The following is an 18,601-nucleotide window of genomic DNA, read 5'->3' as shown; positions in this document are numbered from 1 at the left end:
ACTAATGCTTAACAATTGAGATTATTTTATCAAGCTCTACTTTTACATGGTATATTATAAAGACAGTATTTCCCCCTTTTCCAAATAGAAAAGTATCCTGAGTATGCATTTTCACCTGCCCCCTCACGCCAGCCCTCATTCCTATGCATGTAGCTCCCACCCATTTTCACCTCGGAGAATTACTACCCTAAACCATTTCTGACATCCTGCAGAATCCTGCTGTAGGTGGTAGTGATGCCCGCACTAAATGCTTAAGTGACGACTCCACCCCATTTGCACATATGTGTCTCCCCTTTATTTGGTTCTTTTGTAATGAACGGTGTTAAATTGATATACATTTGAATTTGTGAACCCTGTTTTCTGAAAAATTTACAGTGTGTGCAGCCTAAGAAGTGATCCTAGGCATGAATTATGCCTTCATAATGCCTTCTTTCCTGAACTCGGAGCACTCTGTAGATATTACCGTGTCAACACTAAGGACTCCCTATCCCTGGGAGCCAAGTGAAAATGAGACCATCGCTGTTTTTCTGCAGGGGGGTAACACGTGGCCAGGAGGTCAGCAGGGGCCTGCCCGCCAGAGCCCCCGGCTGTGTGTGCGGCACAGACTTCCCTTTATGTTCACTAGCCATGAATTTGTCCTGCTGGCCGGCAGTGGGGGAGTGGGTACAGTGTCCCAATTAGCTCTCTTACTAAGCGAGCAAACAAAACACCTTTGGTCACAAGATAATGGAGCGAATTTATGAGGTGATCTTTCTTTTTAAAGGAATTCTGTGGCTGTACATAGGAATCAAAATTTAGTGTACTGAAAGGAGGTAAATTACATCTGGTCTCCAGCGGAGGCCTCTTTTAAATCAAAGTGACCCATTTAGAAGCGGCCTTATTTGGAATTGGATTGCATTGAATAGGGATTGTTTTAAATGAGTCCCCCCTACCCTATGGAATTATTTTATGCCTTTGAAACGACTGGCTTTGTGTGGTCAGCCCTGCTTTATGGAATGCTGAGGACATGGGAAATGTTACTGTGAGCTTCTAGGGGCAAGAAGTAGGGGCTCTTGCAGGGTCGGGCCTTCTTTCTGATAAAGCAAATCAATGGTAAGGAAAACGAGAATCTTCGGCTTTCTGATGCTTACGAGGCCTGGTTGAAAATGTGGTGATATGGGTAATGAGGCCTCACTTTTAAAAGGCACTTGGTGGTAACTTAGAAACGTTTCCTCCTTACTCTCTTGTTCAGGGCTCATCTTGCCTTTTTTTTTTTTTAAACACAGAAATTGCTTTTTAGCCTAATTTTTATTAATTTATTGTGATGACAAATTTTCAGTTGAAGACCCATCTGTCACCAGACTATTAAATATTAAATCTGAAGCAATGAATTAAGTATAGAAGTGAGAGTATGTAACAATAACAGATACAAAAATATTTTTGAAAGATGGAATGAATGTATGCTGTGTGTGTTTTGTTATGCTTACAATGCCTATATTTTGGTATCAGTCGTAAACTAAATGACTGATTTTTCTTTATCTCGGTATCATTTCTCAAGACAACAGGTTAACATTTAACTCCAGTGGTGAATTCATGCTTTTACTTTCTAGTTATTATTTTAATAGAGTAAAAATATTTCATGCCCTGAACCCGAAATTTGTACATTAATTTAGCAGAAGAGTGTTGATATAGAGTGTAGTTTGCATGAAACACTTTCAACTTTCAGGCTGAAGGGGATAATGTAACTGCTTCGGTTCCCCCTTCTCCCTGCACCCGTTTTTAAAATAGCAGTGCTTTTCATACTGTCAGAATTTCATGTTGTGACACCCTACTCAGAAGTTATGACAGCAGGGTAATGACAGCAACTGCCTCCTAAGAATCAATCAGGCAATTAATTTTGTAAATGAAATGCTGATTATACAAAGCTTCACATGAGAGGCCCAGTGATTAAAATCAATTTAACAAATTGTTTCAGGTGGGACTTGATTAATAATTTGCCATAAATGTGGAGGATCTATGACCAGCATACCTTATTGTTACTCTTACTACTCTTTAGTTATATATAAAAATTCCTGTTTCTCTTTCTAAACTATATAAAACAAATCTATAGGTAAGCTAAGCACTTGCCCTCTCACAGTGCCTGGGATAGAAGCCGTGTGCACGTGTATGCATGTGCTTGCGCCCTCGCTCCCTCTCTCTCTCTCTCACATGTATTTCACTCTGGTTGTCTAACTAGATAGACCTAGCTAACAATGAAAATGGAAAGTGTTATTACATTTTTTTATCATCCTAGTTTATATATTCCTGTGTTCTACTTAAAAAAAAAAAATCTGTCCAGACAGTTTTGGGTACAACCAAGTGAAACAGGTGTTTTTTCTATGAAGTGTGTTTTAGTCTTTCCTTGCGCTAGCTAACATATATTATGTATCTTACAGAGTGGCATTGCTTCCTAGACATTTTCATTCTTGATAGAAGTGGGAGTATGTGACACTGTTTGGGAATGGTGCTTTAAGATGACTAGCGATGGTGACATTAGAGCAGGGGAGTAACAGCTGCCTGTTTGGAGCATTCGAATGTGAACCTGGGAGAAGCTGCACTTGGAGTAGGGGACGCAGCTGGATGTCTGTCTCAGTCACACACCAAACATTATGTGCCTGCCACAGGCCAGACTTGGGGCCAGGCTCCGTAGTTTACTACTTATAATGGATACATCTAGGATGGCATACAGTATTATTTACAAGAGGATGGCTGGAGGTAAGGGTTAGGGGTGCATTTGAGTTTCTTTGATTGATTTATTTTATTAATGAAATAATAGCAGCAGTAATTGTCTACTGTGTATGATCAGTTGGGGTGAGAAGGAGAATTAGGATGAGGAAGACACCAAGCCCTTACAAAGCTCGCTGGTGAGGGAGACGGACATACGCAGAGTTGCAGGTGATTATGGTAAACGTTGACTGTCTATTAACTAAGAGGCACAGTATATGGTGGGAGTTCTGAGAAGGCAGACTGTCTGCTGGTGCTTTGTGGGGTTAGGAAGAATTGTTTCAGTTTAGAGGTAGCCAAGGTATTTGGGGTGCAAGGGCATTCTCAGAGAGGGTGATCAGATGCCTTAGTGCATCAGCACCGAGGTGTGCAAGAGAGCTGTCCAGGCTCAGTGTGGGCTAAGACTTGACAGGTGGCTGGAGGTCACCTTAAAACTGAGCCTTGATTATTTGAATGTTGAACTTGTGGGTTTTGAAGTCTTTAGATACTTTTAAAACCCTCTTTCTGACTTCCGTTTTTTAAATCTTTATTGTTGAAAGCATTACATATGTCTGTACACCCCCCGCCCCCCGTCACCCCTAACCCCTTCTAGACCACCCCAGCCCCAGCCTCCCCCTAACTTTTGACCTTCAGAGCAGTGTATCGATAAGGTTTCTGGTGAAAGAATGAGGCAGAAAGGAGAAATATCTCTAAAGGTCCACATTGTTTTGCTTCTTACCATGGCAGTTGGTAGTTTTGGCAGGAAGGAGGGATAATTCTAAAATCCCAGACAGGAAGGGACTTTAAGAGTTCATCTCTTAATCCCTCACTTTACGTGTGAGGAAGTGTGAAGCTCAGAGGAGTGAAATTGCCCAGTAGAAATAATCTCTAACACTTAATTGATCACTTGCTGTCGTGCCAGGCCCTGTTCTGAGTTTTGTGCCTCGGTGCTATTTAATATTTGAAACTGTAACAATGCTAGGAGGCCGGTGCTGTTGCAGCCTACCTTGTCAGGGGTGGAAGCTGCAGGTGAGAGAATTTACGTGGTCTGCCCACGATCACACAGGCGTGGGGAGCCACGTGCTGGCCGGGCAGGTGTACCCTGGGGTCTGCACTTGACCCCAGGCTCCTGTACGGAGGCTTCTCATCAGGTCCTGCGGTGGATGGTGGAGAGTTGGGCTTCGCCTGCCATAGCGAGCACTTAAACTGCTCTTTAGTTGGTGGTCGCTGACCCTGTTCTTCCTCCACCTGAAGCTCTGTCAACCACGGTTTTGGAATAATTTCAGTTTTTATTTGCCCTGAGATTTAAAAATCCCGGATGTGTTTTCATTTGAGTAGTTGCTGTCCTTATTTTAAACCGGAGAACCTGACAGCCAGCCTGCCCCCTGCCTGCCCCCTGCCCTTGGGGCGCTTCCCAGAACAGGTCTGCGGAGCCTGGTGGGGGGCAGAGGGGAGAGTGGGGCCACTCACTAACGTGGCAGTTGCAAAAGCCTTTTTTTTTTTAACTTACAAAAACAAATCAGGAAGAGTTCTGGGTTAAAAGATGGCCCATTTCACATCTTTAAGGGCTGGTTTGCGATCTTTATAAAGGCCTGGGCCAGGAGCCTCAGCACATTCTGAGGGTTGAGCGGGAGAACCTGAAAAGGTGACTAGTGGGAAAGGGTTTCTACCAGGGCAGGGTTTTAACTCTGAAAGTCTTTTTTGTTTGTTTGTTTGCTTGTTTTAAATTAAAATACTTTTGTGTGGAATGGAAGCTTCCTAAGAATATTTTAAAAATCTACTTAGAAATATATATTCGGTGTGTTTTGCCAACGTCAGTACTTTTAGGAAAATTGCAGCCTCTACCTCCCTCCCCAGTTATACCTTGTCACATGCACTTGGGTTTTCCCTCTGTGCTCTCATAAGTTTTGACTCTTCTAGCTCCCGTTCCCCCACTGCCCTCCCCACACCGCCCAGCCCCTGAGGCTGTAAGCCTGCCAGAGGCCCCGTCCATCCACATTGCACAGGGCCTGGGGGCTCTCAGTGGGAAGGAGCTGCACACCCCCTTGCAGAAGGGATTATTTTGTCTTTGTGTTTCCTTTTTGTCTGTTTTTAGCTTTCATTTTGAAATAATTATAAAACTGATAGGAAAGTCATGATAGTACAGAGAAATCCCATATAACTTTTACTTTGATGCATCAATTTTCAACTTTGTGCTACGTTGTTTATCCACATTCCCACCTACCTATCCATCTACACTGTCTTTTCTTAGAGCCACTGAGAGTAGGTGGCAGTGGCTGCCTGGAATCCACAGGCGAAGGGTCCCGAGCCTTCCTGGGCTTGGAAAGGCGCGCCAGGACTGATGAGCAGTGTCTGCCTGTGCACAGCCGTGGAGCCCTGGAGGGCACGTGCCTCATGGGTTATTCTGGAGCTGTACCTCATGGAATAATGACAATGGGATCTGTCCCCATTGAAGCTGGCATGTGCCGAGAGCTTGACTGTCTCCCGTTCTGTAACAGCTCTAGTGACAGAGGTGTTCTTGCTGCACAGGTGACTTATGAGATGCAGAGATGCTGTGCAGGACTTGCTTAGCGTCATACAACTAAAGTGGTGGGAGGGAAATTTGACATCTTCTCACAGACCTTCTTTTCTTGACTTAAATCTGTCTCTGTATGGGAAATATACCATATTATTTCTCTTAAATAAGAGTTTGCTACTAGGTTTTCAGTAGTGACACATGAATATGTACAATATTGTTTACTTAGAGATGTAAATTTTAGAAATTGTTAAAGCTGTGGTAATAGCTTTACAGTTTTTGGCGGTAAGAATACTATCCGAGGGAAGGTAGAAATGCATTCCGTTACTGTTTTGATATTGCTTTTAGATCACACACACACACACACACACTGGTTTGTTCATAAAGTTATTTCATTTGCTAAATTTAATTTCAAAGTATAGTTCAGTCAGACAGTAATTTACTCACTGAATGGACATAGAAGCTGCTGCACTTGGGAGATTAGGCGAGTAATAGTTTTTTGCCGCTTTATAAAAATCAGGCAAAACCCGGCGAACCCAAACAGCTTCATTTTCTGAACTTATTCTGTGGTACTTAGAAGATAGCTATAAATGGGTTTAATACTTGTCTTCTCCATCTCACTTGCTATTCCTGGGGTACAGACTAGTTGGGGAGGGAGACACATCAATAGTCACACATAAATATTCGTGCAGACTTTGATGAGTGCTGTGTCCAAAAGCACAGCCCTTTCCGAGGGGACGCCTCCGCCGTGTTAGGGAGGGCGGCTCTGAGGGCAGGGAGCAGAGCCCCTTCTACTTGCAGAGAAGGTGGGGGAAAGGACATGGTTTTTCTAGAGCCCCCCCCTCCCCTCCCAGGCCAGTGTGGTGGGAGGGGAGGTTTCCTGTTGATGGCAGGTTTCTAATGAAGACTTCCCTCCCAGAATGCTGACTGTGCGGGCTGGCCGTGGTGGAGAGAGGAGAACGAGTCCGGATGCATCCTTGCATTCTAACCTGTGTGTCTGGGTGGGGGTGGTGTCTTTGACTGAAATTGGATCCCCTGGGCATCCAAGCAGGAGTGTTTGGTGGCAGTTGGGCACAGAGCTGTGGGGCTCAGAGAAACCAACCAAGGGAGACACATTTGGGGGACGCAGGCATGAGGTGGTATTGCGAGCTGTGGCTTATATGAACTTGTGAAAAGTGCAACTTTGTCTGCAATGGTGCGATCCTTTACCTCTTGTACCTATTGGCCATCGAGAGGCGCACATTCTAGTGCAGCGGTTCTCAACCTGTGGGTCGCGACCCCTTTGGCGGTCGAATGACCCTTTCACAGGGGTCGCCTAAGACCATCCTGCATATCAGATATTTACATGACGATTCATAACAGTAGCAACATTACAGTTATGAAGTAGCAACAAAAATAATTTTATGGTTGGGTCACAACATGAGGAACTGTATTTAAAGGCCCAGGAGGTTGAGAACCACTGTAGTGAGTGCCCATGGCAGGCATTGTACTGTACTGAGAGCTAGGTACAAAGATGAGGAAGGCACAATATCCAGCTTTCATTAACAGTGTGCCGGGAGACAAGAAAATAAATAGATTAAATTATTGAGTGATTTTTTGCTCTGACTTCAGTTCGCTGCTTTGTTAAGAGGGAAAAAAAGATTTAGGAAACTCTTCCTATGGGATAAACCCTGTGGTACTTCATTCAGTCCCCAGCAACACAAGAGGTGAACACGACTGCACTCTGTTGAATGTGAGCCTAAGTTTATGTAGCTCATGAGTAGTACAGGCAGGATTCACACCCAAGTTTGTCGGCTCTAACCCCCCTGCCTTTCTCTTATATTTTTTGCCTTGAATTCTAAGTGTTTTCTTAAACTTTGGGCTATTGATCCTATATAATAAAAGCCCAATATGCAAATTTCCCCTCTGGAGGTTGTTCAAGGTGAGTCCGACCGCTTGCTATGATGTGTGCTTACCACCAGGGGGTGGCGCGGACCATGGTTGGTGTCGGCGACGTGGCGCTTGCCAGAGGGCGGCAGTGGAGGTGCTGCCCGCCCCAATGGGCCTGACTAGAGTGGGACTGCGGCAGGATGGTGGAGCAGGTGAGCGGGCGGTGCCAGGCCAAGGCAGGTGCGAGTGGGGGCCTGATAGCCCCACCAGTTGCCTCACAGATGGCGACTGGCGGTAGCAGCAGGGGGCACTGAAGGAGCTGGGGAGGAGGCCTGGCCCCGATCGATGGCCCTGCAGGCGGGATGGTGGAGCAGGTGAGGGGGCAGTGCCAGGCCACGGTGGGGTGCCAGGTGGGGTTGTGGGGCTGCGAGGCTGGGGGCGTGAGCTGGGGCCCGATTCCCGCAGCCTACCCTGAGGGACCCTACCTGTGCACAAATTCGTGCACCGGGCCTCTAGTTTTTTATATTAGAGAAGATGGAGGAATTTGAACCATCAAGGGATTGTTGCCCAGAGACAGATGTGCATTTGTGGTTGCATAACGAGCTGCGTCAGTGAGTTGGAGGAGCGCTGGTCAGTGGAAAGGATCTAAGGCAGTGGTTCCCAACAGAGGGTACATGCCCCACAGGAGGGTAATTTGATGTTTAAGGGGGGCAATTCTAGAATGAGTTATTAACAGTGAATTTTTTGCATTTCTTATGGTTCTAGGGGGCTCATATACAGTATATAAATATATATTGTAACATATTTATGCATTTCAGTTCTCTACTATGTTTTGAAACTTTATTTGCTATTTTTTCATATCATTTCATATGATTTTTTTTAACAATTTCTTAGTGATTTCTACCTCAGTCCTTCAACTTCCTTTCATTCCTTTATTTTTCTCCTTCATGTATACCATGTTCTTTGGAAGCTTGTTTAGACCAAGTTAATGGCCTTTTAGGCGTCCTCCATGTGACTAGGAGCTCACTTTTTGAATAATAAGAATTAAATGTCATGGGGGGCGGGGCGGGGGCATCAGGATTTAGAGATGCTTAGGTGGGGCCTGGCCACAAACAGGCTGGGAAGGTTTCTGACGTGGACCTTCCTCCGAGAACGCCAGTGCCGGGATTTCTGTCAAGTCTTCATGAGTGGCGCTGGCGCTTAGCCCAAGGCTCGTCCTCTCCCTTGACCTCTCAGTGTTTGTACCAGCAACATGGACAGAGACATGAATGAACGGGCGTGCTGATGTAATTGGTGGTTGATTCCAGACAGGGAGTACAGTTAATATGTTAGATGTCAGGCTAGATGGTGACCATAAATAAGCAAAAGGAGAATAAGCAGAGAGAAAGACAAATTCTGCAACTTGAGTCAGCTGGCCAGCTGTGTAGCAGGAGATGGGGAGGTGGGAACTAATCAGCTGACGGGTGGATCAGGAGCGTAGTGGGGCTGCCAAGAAGGCACAGGGATCTGTGGCTGCATCAGCACTAGAAAATGTGGGGTCTGGAGAAAAGGAAGCAAGTTGCTCCCCATAATACCTTTTGAGTTAAGGGGACTGAGAATTGACATATTTTGCTCAGAAAAGGGAAATAGATACAGCTATCTTCAAATATTTGTGAAAGGACCAAAGTAAAACCAGTGGATGTAATTACAGGGAACAGATTTCTGTTATATACAAATAAATAATTCATAACACTCATGGTATATACAGTTTTAGGGGATTTATACATACATCAATGTATGGAGGGTCTTTTCAGTTCCAAGAAGCGTGTTTCATTGCTGAACCCTTTATCAGGTGTTTTTGAGAATTGTGATAAAGTGAATATGTATTAAAGTGCTTTAGAAATGCATGCCAGATGTTAGTATTTGACAGTGGAGGTCAGGAGTCTTTGAATGGCTTTCTAGAAAGCTTCTGAGACGGTATGATAAATTTGGGATGTACATATATCATGAATGCATTTTTTGAGTATCCCTAAGAATTAAAAATCACAGCTTCTGATTGTTACTTTTTATTGGTAGTTTATGGCAGTTCCTTTATCAATTATACATGTAACAGCATGTTAATATTTTATGGTTAATCTTAATTCTGAAAAAATAAAAATCACGTGATATTTTAGAGTCCCGATAAAATTTATTTATTTATTTATTTATTTATTTATTTATTTTTTAAAGGAATCCTCTTTTTTTTTTTTTTAAATATATTTCATTGATTTTTTACAGAGAGGAAGGGAGAGAGAGAGAGAGCCAGAAACATCGATGAGAGAGAAGCTAGAGTCCTGATAAAATTTAAAGTGTAGTTAGGAAAAATGTTGTTCGTTCTACTGTTCAGTGATAATGTATATGTGAAAAACAGAAACACTTTTAGATATTCACAAAAATGTTTGTCATCCCCTGCCCTCTTCCTTCAAATTTATTCTGTGGTTCTACATATCTATATATATAAAAGCCTAAGTGACTGTTATGACTGGTTGACTGCTCGACCGATCACTATGACGCGCACTGACCACCAGGGGGCAGGCACTCAACGCAGGAGCTGTCCCCTGGTGGTCAGTGCGCTCCCACAGTGGGAACGCCGCCCAGCCTGAAGCCAGTCTCATGGCTGGCGAGAGTAGCTGCGGCGGCAGGAGTCTCTCCTGCCTTGGTGGCAGCACTACTGAGCCACGGTGGCAGGCGCAGAGGGCCTGATTGAGCAGGAGCGGCTTGGCGCTGGCCCGGGCTCCGGCTCCTCCCCGGCTGCCTGCCACTTTGCTCACTACTACATCCCTTGGGGGATGTCAGGTTGCTGGTTTTGGTCCAATCACTACAGGGATCCTAGATTTCGAGAGAGCGTAGACCAGGCTGAGGGACCCCACCAGTGCATGAATCCATGCACAGGGCCTCTAGTCCTATATAACAAAAGCCTAATATGCAAATCAACCGAACAGTGGGACTACTGGCGGAATGACTGGTCGCTATGACCGGTTGCTATGACATGCACTGACCACCAGGGGGCAGACGCTCAACGGAGGAGCTGCCCCAGCCCACAGGCCCCAGGCCAGCCAAGGCGGGTGCCAATGGGGACCCCCCCAATCGACCTGCTGGTCACCCTGCAGAGGGAGGTGACTAGCGGCAGCAGCGGCGCAGTTGGGGAGTGGGGCCAGTGAACGGGCCAGCACCGCCCCCCAATCACCCCGCCAGTCACCTCCTGCAGCAGCAGTGGGGGGTGGGGCCGGTGAGCAGGCAGCGCCAGGCTAGCCAAGGCGGGTGCCAGCGGGGCCCCTGGATTGCCCCACCAGTCACCCCATAGATGGGCCCTGATCGCTGGCCAGGCCTATGGACCCTACCCGTGCACGAATGTCGTGCACCAGGCCTCTAGTATAATATATATATATATGTTCTCTGTAATTTACTTAAGGCCAAAACCAAAAATATTGACTATGGGCCCTACATGGGTGTCTCAGTTGTTTGGAGCATCATTCCGGTATGCCAAGGCTGCAGGTTCCATCTCCGGTCAGGGCGCATACTCTTAAGAAGCAACCAGTCAGTGCGTAAATAGCGAGTCAACGTTCTCGTTCTCTCTCTCCCCCTCCCTCCCTCCCTCTCTCCCCCTCCCGTCTCCTCCCTCGCCTCCCTTTTTCTTTCTCTCTAAAACAAATAAACAAATAAAAATATTGCCAAAGGTCCTCTTCCAAGTCAGTCTGTGAGTATTTTGGCCTCTCCCTGCCCTCTTCCACGTTGCAAATGGCATCTTGGTGAGAGGGCACCAATAATTTGGTAGTTCTTAGAGCCAACAAAAAAACAGCCTTTTCTCTCTTTTTTTAAAAAAAATCTTAGAATTTCTCTTGATCCTTCTCGTGGCATTGTAGAACGTGGCTAATATTTCTATAGTGACCAAAGAGCTTATGCTGATAACCACATTTGGAATTCTGATGTTTTAGTTCAAGTCTTAATAAACAGGCACTATTTTGTTATTAGTACAAGCAGAAAACAAAATGGTTTTAGGTGCTGGGTTGCATTTTTCCTCCCTCCGTCTCATGGCTGTACATGGATGCATGTTACAGGGGAGGTGACAGGCCCCAGCTCCCAGCCTCCATTAGCCATCTGGGATGGGGAAGCTTCTTTGGGTTCTGTGGGAGTGCTGACAGTGGACACTGGGAATCTTGGTGTTTCTGGTTGAAGAGGAATATGCACTCTTTATCAAAGGAGGCAAGAGTCTCTGGTGACCTGTTCCTATTTTTGACTTAACCTGATTCTAATGACATTAGAAGAGCTTGCCTGTGACTGTTGGATTTTGTATTATCATATTGACTTGACATGTGTCTTTTGCATACATGTGCCGAGTTGATGTAGACATTGGTTTGTGATGTTTACTTTCATATTCGAGAATGTTTTACTTTATGTGATCAGTCGTCATTCCCTGTGTGAATCACCACAGCCATCTAAGCCATTGGCACTGTGTGCTGAGACATAGAAAATGCAAAGCATGGGGATTGCCCTTTGAGTCTGCCTGGGAGGTAGGAAATAATACATGGAAAGTGGAAAAATCGCACATTGATTAAGTGACAATACAAGGCAACTCAGGTCTGCTAGCAGCAGCGTGGGAGCGTTTCTGGGCAGTCCCTTGTGGCGCTCCTGGGGTAGGTGAGGGGAGAAGTTCTGTGGTCTTGAACCCAGATTGACTGAGCGTGGTTTTAGGCGGAGAGGAGAGCGGGGGCAGCCATAGAGGACGGGCAGTTCCTCTCTCTGTTTGTGCTGCATATGGAGGGTGGCGCAGGCCTGGAGGAGGACAGAGGCGGGACAGCTGGGTCCCATCCGCCCCCACCCCACAGAGCGCCGTAGCAATGTTTGCAGCATGCCTGGGAAAAAACCAGAGGCATTTAGAGTTATATTTAGCATCACAGCAAAGTAAACAGCGATTGCTTCACGATATGACAGCCACTACGTACGGGTCATATGGCTGCCTCTGATCATTATCAGCCTGGCTTTCACATGGCTGTAATTCATGCACATCCCTCGCAAACATCCGCCATGGTTTTCCGTGTACTTTTCCATGTCTCCATGTGTTCCCCTATGCTGACATGTTACGGCTCGGTCACACGCTCTGTAGCATTGGATACTTAAGGAGTTTCAGTTTCCTTCTTGGAACCATTAGTAAGTGGCTCAGAGACCCTTTACAGTCCTTACTAATTCAGTTTTCACAACAATTGTCAGGTAGGTAGTACTTCCCCCTTCAGTGGGTGAGAAAACTGAGAACTAAGCAGTGTGTGCAGGGCAGTGGTGGTCGGTAAGGGTGTGGACGCATCCGCTCTGGATGCAAAGCCCATGCTTTTCCCCAAGACCACGCGGTCTCCCTTCAGAATTAGAATTCATGTAGCTGTGCACAAGTTTGGCTAAGTCGCATCCCTGCCCCACTCGAGAGACTGCTAGGGTTGGAACAGATATAATTCTTCACACTTTTGCTTAAATCTTATTGACCTATTATCCTCCAGAAAGACTTACCTACTGGTTCAAATACTCCCTCACACGGGGTTTCATCATTGTTGTCATTTTATAGGTGTGAAATCTTACTTCAGAAATTCTCTTTAATGCTAAGAGGGATCATTTCCTCACATAGCGACTCGGGAACTTTCTTGCTCAGTCTGGATACGTACGATTGTGGATCAAAACCATGTGGTGGACCTTCTGTGGGTTTCTGTGATGCCTTTCCTTCAGTGGGTGCCCTAAGGAGGTGGGTTGAAGAAATTGTGAAATAGTATACGCATAAAGAAACTAACCATCTCCTTAACTCAATATTTTGGAGTAAATACAGTTACATAGATATCTTTTTTATAAAAACACGTGTAGGCATATTCCAAAGGAGTGGTAATGAAGGAGTATTTAAGTATAAAAGGCATCAAGTTTAGCTAAAGTATACTAAAAGTGAATTGTTTTTAACTTGAATCTTGAACAGGTTAGTTGGATTCCCAGGCTAACCTCTGAAAACCTTTTAAACCTAGAATACAGCCTAACTGTGCTACCTGGTATGTCTAGAATCTGTATTCCAGTCCATACTTTGAAAATCGACATTGTACTCTTCCTCCTCTCATAGACTCAGGGCTGGAGGCAGCAGTGGCAGCTTCCGAAGGGAGATCCAGGAAAGGGTGTGTGCGTGTGTGTGAGATGTATAACCAATCACTCATACATGGATGTGTGTGACGTATAACTGTAACTCATACATACATGTGTGTGATGTATAACCTATAACTCATATATGTATGTGTGTGAGATGTGTAACTCATGCATACGTGTGTGGTTGTGTGTTATAGGTATAACTCATACAGGCATGTGTGGTATGTATAACCTATAGTCATGTTAAGTGCTCTTTGAAAATGGGTGATTTGTATTGTAGCCTTCAAAGTACTTGTTTTTTTTTTACATAATTGGAGCTTGGGTTACTGCAGTTGTAGAATGATATCTAGAAAGGAAAACCATGTATGGAATAATATATTGAGAAGTATTTGAGGACATTCTTGATGTGGGCCATCTCTCTGATACAACGTAAATTGTGAGACATGAAAATGGAGATGCTCTGGAATATATCAACAGAAGGGCAGGTGATAGAAATAGAAAATTGTTTTGGGCTTGATGTGAATATGAGGAGCGACTTAGCCTTTATGATTTTTGGAAAAGTCTTAGGTTTGGTTTGGTCTTTGGTTTCTTTCAGAGATACTTGTAAAAGGCAGGGGTTGAGACCCTGCAGTAGCACATCTTTAATGTTAGAAATAGCACGAGTACACAGTGGGATGGATTTGGATTGTGGGTGAATGTTTAATAATAGGCCAAAGAAGAGAAGGTTAAAATGGAATAATTTGCACTGGATAAGTGTCTGTTTTCATGTCTGAAGTCTCACTGGAAGATAGTTGATGCATTTCGAGAGGTGCAGATAATCTGTGTATTTCATGCTTTCGATTTGGAGAAATCTCAGCGTTAAGCTAACATTTTTGACATGGGTGCAAATTAGTTGAATTTTAAGTAGGACTGTGAGAGTTCATGGCAGTGATGAAACAGATATTAAAAAAACAGTTTTAGTCACTGATAAGATGAATTTGCTACACTGTTATCTATAGCATTAAAATGTAGACATTCTCATCATTTTCCAATTAGAATTTCTGCTTTAGTTATGCCAGTTTTGGTTGTGTACTGTTTGAAGTGAAGTAAGCAGACCTTCCATATACCCAGGGTAATCCAGACTGAAGGTGAAGATAGGGCTGCCTCAGGGCCCCGTATTGGAAATTTAGCCTCGAATCAGATTGACTGAGCCTCTCTGTAGGCCATTGACTCACTGCAGATTCTGAAGCACCAGCTCAGCCTCCGTTTTCACTCTTCCATCGAAAGTTTTATTTTACCTTTTGCAACAAAGTGCTGTTTTAGGCATAAATTCGAAGTTAAATCATTCTGGCAAAACTTAATTCTTAGTCCTTCTGTTTTAGTTTTATTACAACCTATCTATCAACATATATGTTTATGTTGAATTGTGAAGTCAGCACACGTGTAACATCAGTATATTGTTTGAGCGATTTCTGTCATTGTTGTGTGCACGGTTTTCTCGGCAGGTGAAAGTAACACAGGCAGGATTCCATGAAACTGAACTTTGAGGACTACGCGGCCGACACATATTTTCGTCCAGGCAGATCGGCTCTTGGCAGAGTCCCAAGAGTCCCTCGGGACTGGGCTCAGGAGTTTCTTCTAGGAGCTTGGAGGCGCTCCTTGCCCAGGGCCTCGCGTCCCCGTTAGGACGCCTCCTGCGTGGGGCATTGTAATCTTGGTTCAGCCCCTCTCTTAGTGACTGCCTCCCTTCTCAGCCTCTCACACTCCTTTTTATGCCACCCGCGCCTGGCACAGTGCAGTTCCTGTGTGGTGAATGGATTAATCAAGTCATTAGAATGAACACCAGGGTAACCCTAAGAAGGACGAAGGGCAAAGATCGATGCAGCCTTGGGTGGGGTGTAGGTGGTAGGCAGGCCTGGCAGCTTCTTCAACTTGGGTTTGGGGTGTACAGTCCTGGCTCCCCTTTCTTGCCTCCCATTTGTGCCTCAGTTCATAGTCTGTCAGATTCTGCCCTCACCTCTGTGATGAGACTGCCCTGGCCATGGTCAGCAATGGCCTCCTTGTCACGGGGATAGCAAAAGCTTTAGCCCTCACCTGTTGGACCCTGGGCTGCATTTGACATGCCTGTTCTGTTGCTACACATGACTCCCTTCTCTTGCTCTCTAGAATTCTAACTGCATTTTCTGAATATTCGTTTGGTCTCTCTGTGGCCCCCCCCCTCCCCCCCCGCCTTCTCCCTTAATTGGTGATATTTTCTAGATATTTGTCCTCCACCTATTTTTCTGTTTTCATATATTCTTCCTGGATAAAATTCTTGTTTCACATGATTCCCGTTGATTAATTCATCTAGGATTTATTGAGCATTTACTATGTGCCAAGTGCACTGTTTGACTTCTGTCCTGGAGATATAATAGTGAGTAAAACAAAAAGATTGCTGCCCTCCAGGACCAGATGCCCTCTGTATGCAGAGTTCCCTAGTTGTTATTGTAGGCCAGACCTGACCGCCAGGACGGAAACTCATTGTGTGTCTTCCTTCTGGGTATTTTCTCCTGGATTTCCAGTGGGAACCTGAAATTTAATCTGTAGAATCCTGAAGGGTCCCACTTCCTGGGAGTGTTGCTGTGCTTCTGCCCCGCATGCTGTCTCAGCATCTGTGAAGCCCCCTTGCTCCTGGCTTCCACCACTCGGTCTCCAAGGTGCCCCGCACCCCGGCCTGTCACTTGAATCTGGGCTTGTTTCTTTTGCTGCCCTACCAGTTCAGGACCTCAGCTCACCCGCCTGCTGTGGCCACCATCCTGGCTCCAGCCACGCCCGAGATCAGCCTTCTGAGAGGCAGATCTGACTGTAGCTCTGTTTATCCCCAAGGTACAACCTGAAGCCTTTAAAATGACATATAAGGCTCACCTTGTATATACTGGCTTCTGCCTGCTTCAGCTTCTCTGCAAATTGCTGCTTCATTTGGATCTAAACTGCTTGTTGCCTCCTACACACCAGGTAGCTCCTCTCCCCTGAGCCCCTGCTTTGTGCTGTTTCTCTGCTTTGTGGTATTCTACGCCCTGCCCCTCCCCATCTTGAACATGGATTTCTCCTATTTCTCCTGCTAATCCTCAAATCTTCCTGAGAGTTCCCATGAACTCAGTGTGAACATGGAGTCTGGCCTGCAGTAGGGAGCAGTATAGGGTTTGGGAGGAAGGAGTGACCGACCTGTTGGGTGAGCGCTGCAGGCCCTGTAGCACTGTGGCGAGGGACTTCCCCACCCCTGCCTGGCTCTTTGGCGGCTCTGGGATCTTAAAGCCCAGGCTGAGGCTCCGGCTCTGGCTCTCCCGCATGGCCTTGGCCCCGAAGCCCTTGGCTGACTCACCAAGACAAGAATAAAACAGAGTCTAGTTTTGAACTGGTTATGTTTGGTAAGGTGCTGACTTACATAGGAAGGTGGCTTGTGACTGACTCATAGTCCTGGGTGCTTGTTCATGCACACTAGTGATTGTTGAAAGTTTTTACCCTAGACATTCTGTATTATTTAAAATCCTTTCACTTTCTAATGAGCACTCAGATGCATTAATGTTTGATAAGGACTTGCCGACTCAGGTCTAAAATAAAGTAGTTCTAAGAATACTTTTAAGTCAGAAAGTGTTCCTAACCGTTCAGTATACCTTGCCTTTGTTACTAGTAAGCTAAGAGGAGCTGGGTGAGACTTACTCCCACACGCATAACAGAATTTAGATGCAAATGTTTTCTCTCTGCTTAGGATGCAAGTCTTTCCTTATGTTTACTGCTGGCTCCTCTTAGTTGTTAAAACCTTCCTAAAGGTAGAAAAATAAAATGTCTTGTGTCCATGTAGGTATTTTCCTTAATGCTTTTCTGGGTTTTTATTTATCATTGTTTATAATATTTTTTAAAGGATAGTTGTGTTTTTAATGTATGTGTCATCATGACAAACTTTCTGCCTTTGTAACAAATAATGACTTAGTAAGCTTACTTCTTCACTTATTCCTTCACAGGGCAGCCCAATGGATCCCATGGTGATGAAGAGGCCTCAGTTGTACGGGATGGGCAGTAACCCTCATTCTCAGCCTCAGCAGAGCAGCCCGTACCCCGGAGGTTCCTACGGCCCCCCAGGCCCACAGCGGTATCCTATCGGCATCCAAGGGCGGACACCGGGGGCCATGGGAGGAATGCAGTACCCACAGCAGCAGGTTTGTGCCTCTTGTTCCTCCCCCACCCCTCTTCTCACCGGGGATAGGCCTGTCTTGTCTTTATTGTCCACCTAAGGTTGGTATTGGGAGAATTAGGGGGCATGTCACTGATTTTCTGCTCCCTTCAATTTTCATATATATATTTTTTAAATAATCACAGGTACAACCCTCCCCTCTCCCCTCATTTCTTTTAAAGAAGGAGGAGTGAGCTTCTTAGAACACAGTTTGGTAGAAGGCCCGTGTTGCCAGCTATCTTTGAAAGATGTACCCTGTCATCATTTTGCAGCAAATTATATAGACCTTAGCCCTGAAGTGAACTTTCCTTTCCAACATTTCTGGTGTCAGACTGTCAGAGTTTGAGCTGTGAATAGACTTCCTAAGGCAGAGTTTTAAGTTATTTAAAGGTCTTTCTCATGAAGATAGCATCAACTTAAAAAAAATTTTTTTAGTCTCCCAAAAAGTTATTTTACTTTTATGTCTTCTGTACCTTTTGAAACAGGTTTCTGTGTTTCATATAAGAGGATTTGATGTGTATCTGTTCTCTTAGATTTTCATGGGTTTTCTGTTTTTACTTCAAACAAACAAAAAAGACTTTTCCGTTCTCAAGACCCAGGATTTTTCTCTAGAATCAAACACTTGGAGTTGCCTTTAGTGACGATCTGCCTGATAGCAGTAGTAACCTCGTCTCCTGGGCGCTGGAGAGTGTACCCTGTGTGTTACCCGAGGAAGCAGGAAATCTGGGGAGGGTGAGTTAGTCACTGGGAACACCAGGAAGGCTGATTCATACGCCCCCTCCCCGTGCCCATAGCCCCAGGGTGCTCTGGGCCGCCGCCTCCACAGAGGGAGAGAGGCTTCCGTGGCGCTGCCATAGCCCACTCCAGGCTTCACAGCCCTTCTCTCAGGAGGTGCTTCCTGACGTTTGACCAAAAACCCTTCGTGGAAATAAAACTGGCACTTTTGTTCTTTCCAAAGTGGATTGGAGAATGGACATCATATTCCACATGCTGCATTAAAAGTTCCTGGCTAAGGTGCCCCTGAGCCTTTTCTTTCAGACGCTGAATAGTGTCTTTCCTCTTTACCTTGGTCCTCCACTGGCCACGCTCTTATTTCCCACGGTTGTAGGGAAAGACAAGTAGCTCCGCCTTAGAATCCCACGCTGGTTCCTCACCTGCCTCTGTTGCTGTCGGAAGTTCTCACC

General features: G+C 45.3%; 1 protein-coding gene across 1 annotated transcript in view; it reads left to right on the top strand.

The window, feature by feature from the left end:
* Window positions 1–531: 531 nt before the first annotated feature.
* ARID1B (AT-rich interaction domain 1B) overlaps window positions 532–18,601 on the top strand; it is a 333,070-nt gene continuing 315,000 nt past the window's right edge. The window contains exons 1-2 of the mRNA XM_036317506.1: window positions 532–555; window positions 17,209–17,403. Coding sequence (XP_036173399.1) covers window positions 17,218–17,403 — 186 coding nt within the window. The 5' untranslated portion in view covers window positions 532–555; window positions 17,209–17,217. The remainder of the gene's footprint in view (window positions 556–17,208; window positions 17,404–18,601) is intronic.

The sequence above is a fragment of the Myotis myotis genome, unplaced genomic scaffold (assembly GCF_014108235.1).
Source record: "Myotis myotis isolate mMyoMyo1 unplaced genomic scaffold, mMyoMyo1.p scaffold_m19_p_7, whole genome shotgun sequence".
Lineage (NCBI taxonomy): Eukaryota > Metazoa > Chordata > Mammalia > Chiroptera > Vespertilionidae > Myotis > Myotis myotis.
Note: the sequence above shows the minus strand (reverse complement) of the source record. Positions and strands in the feature narration are given on the sequence as shown.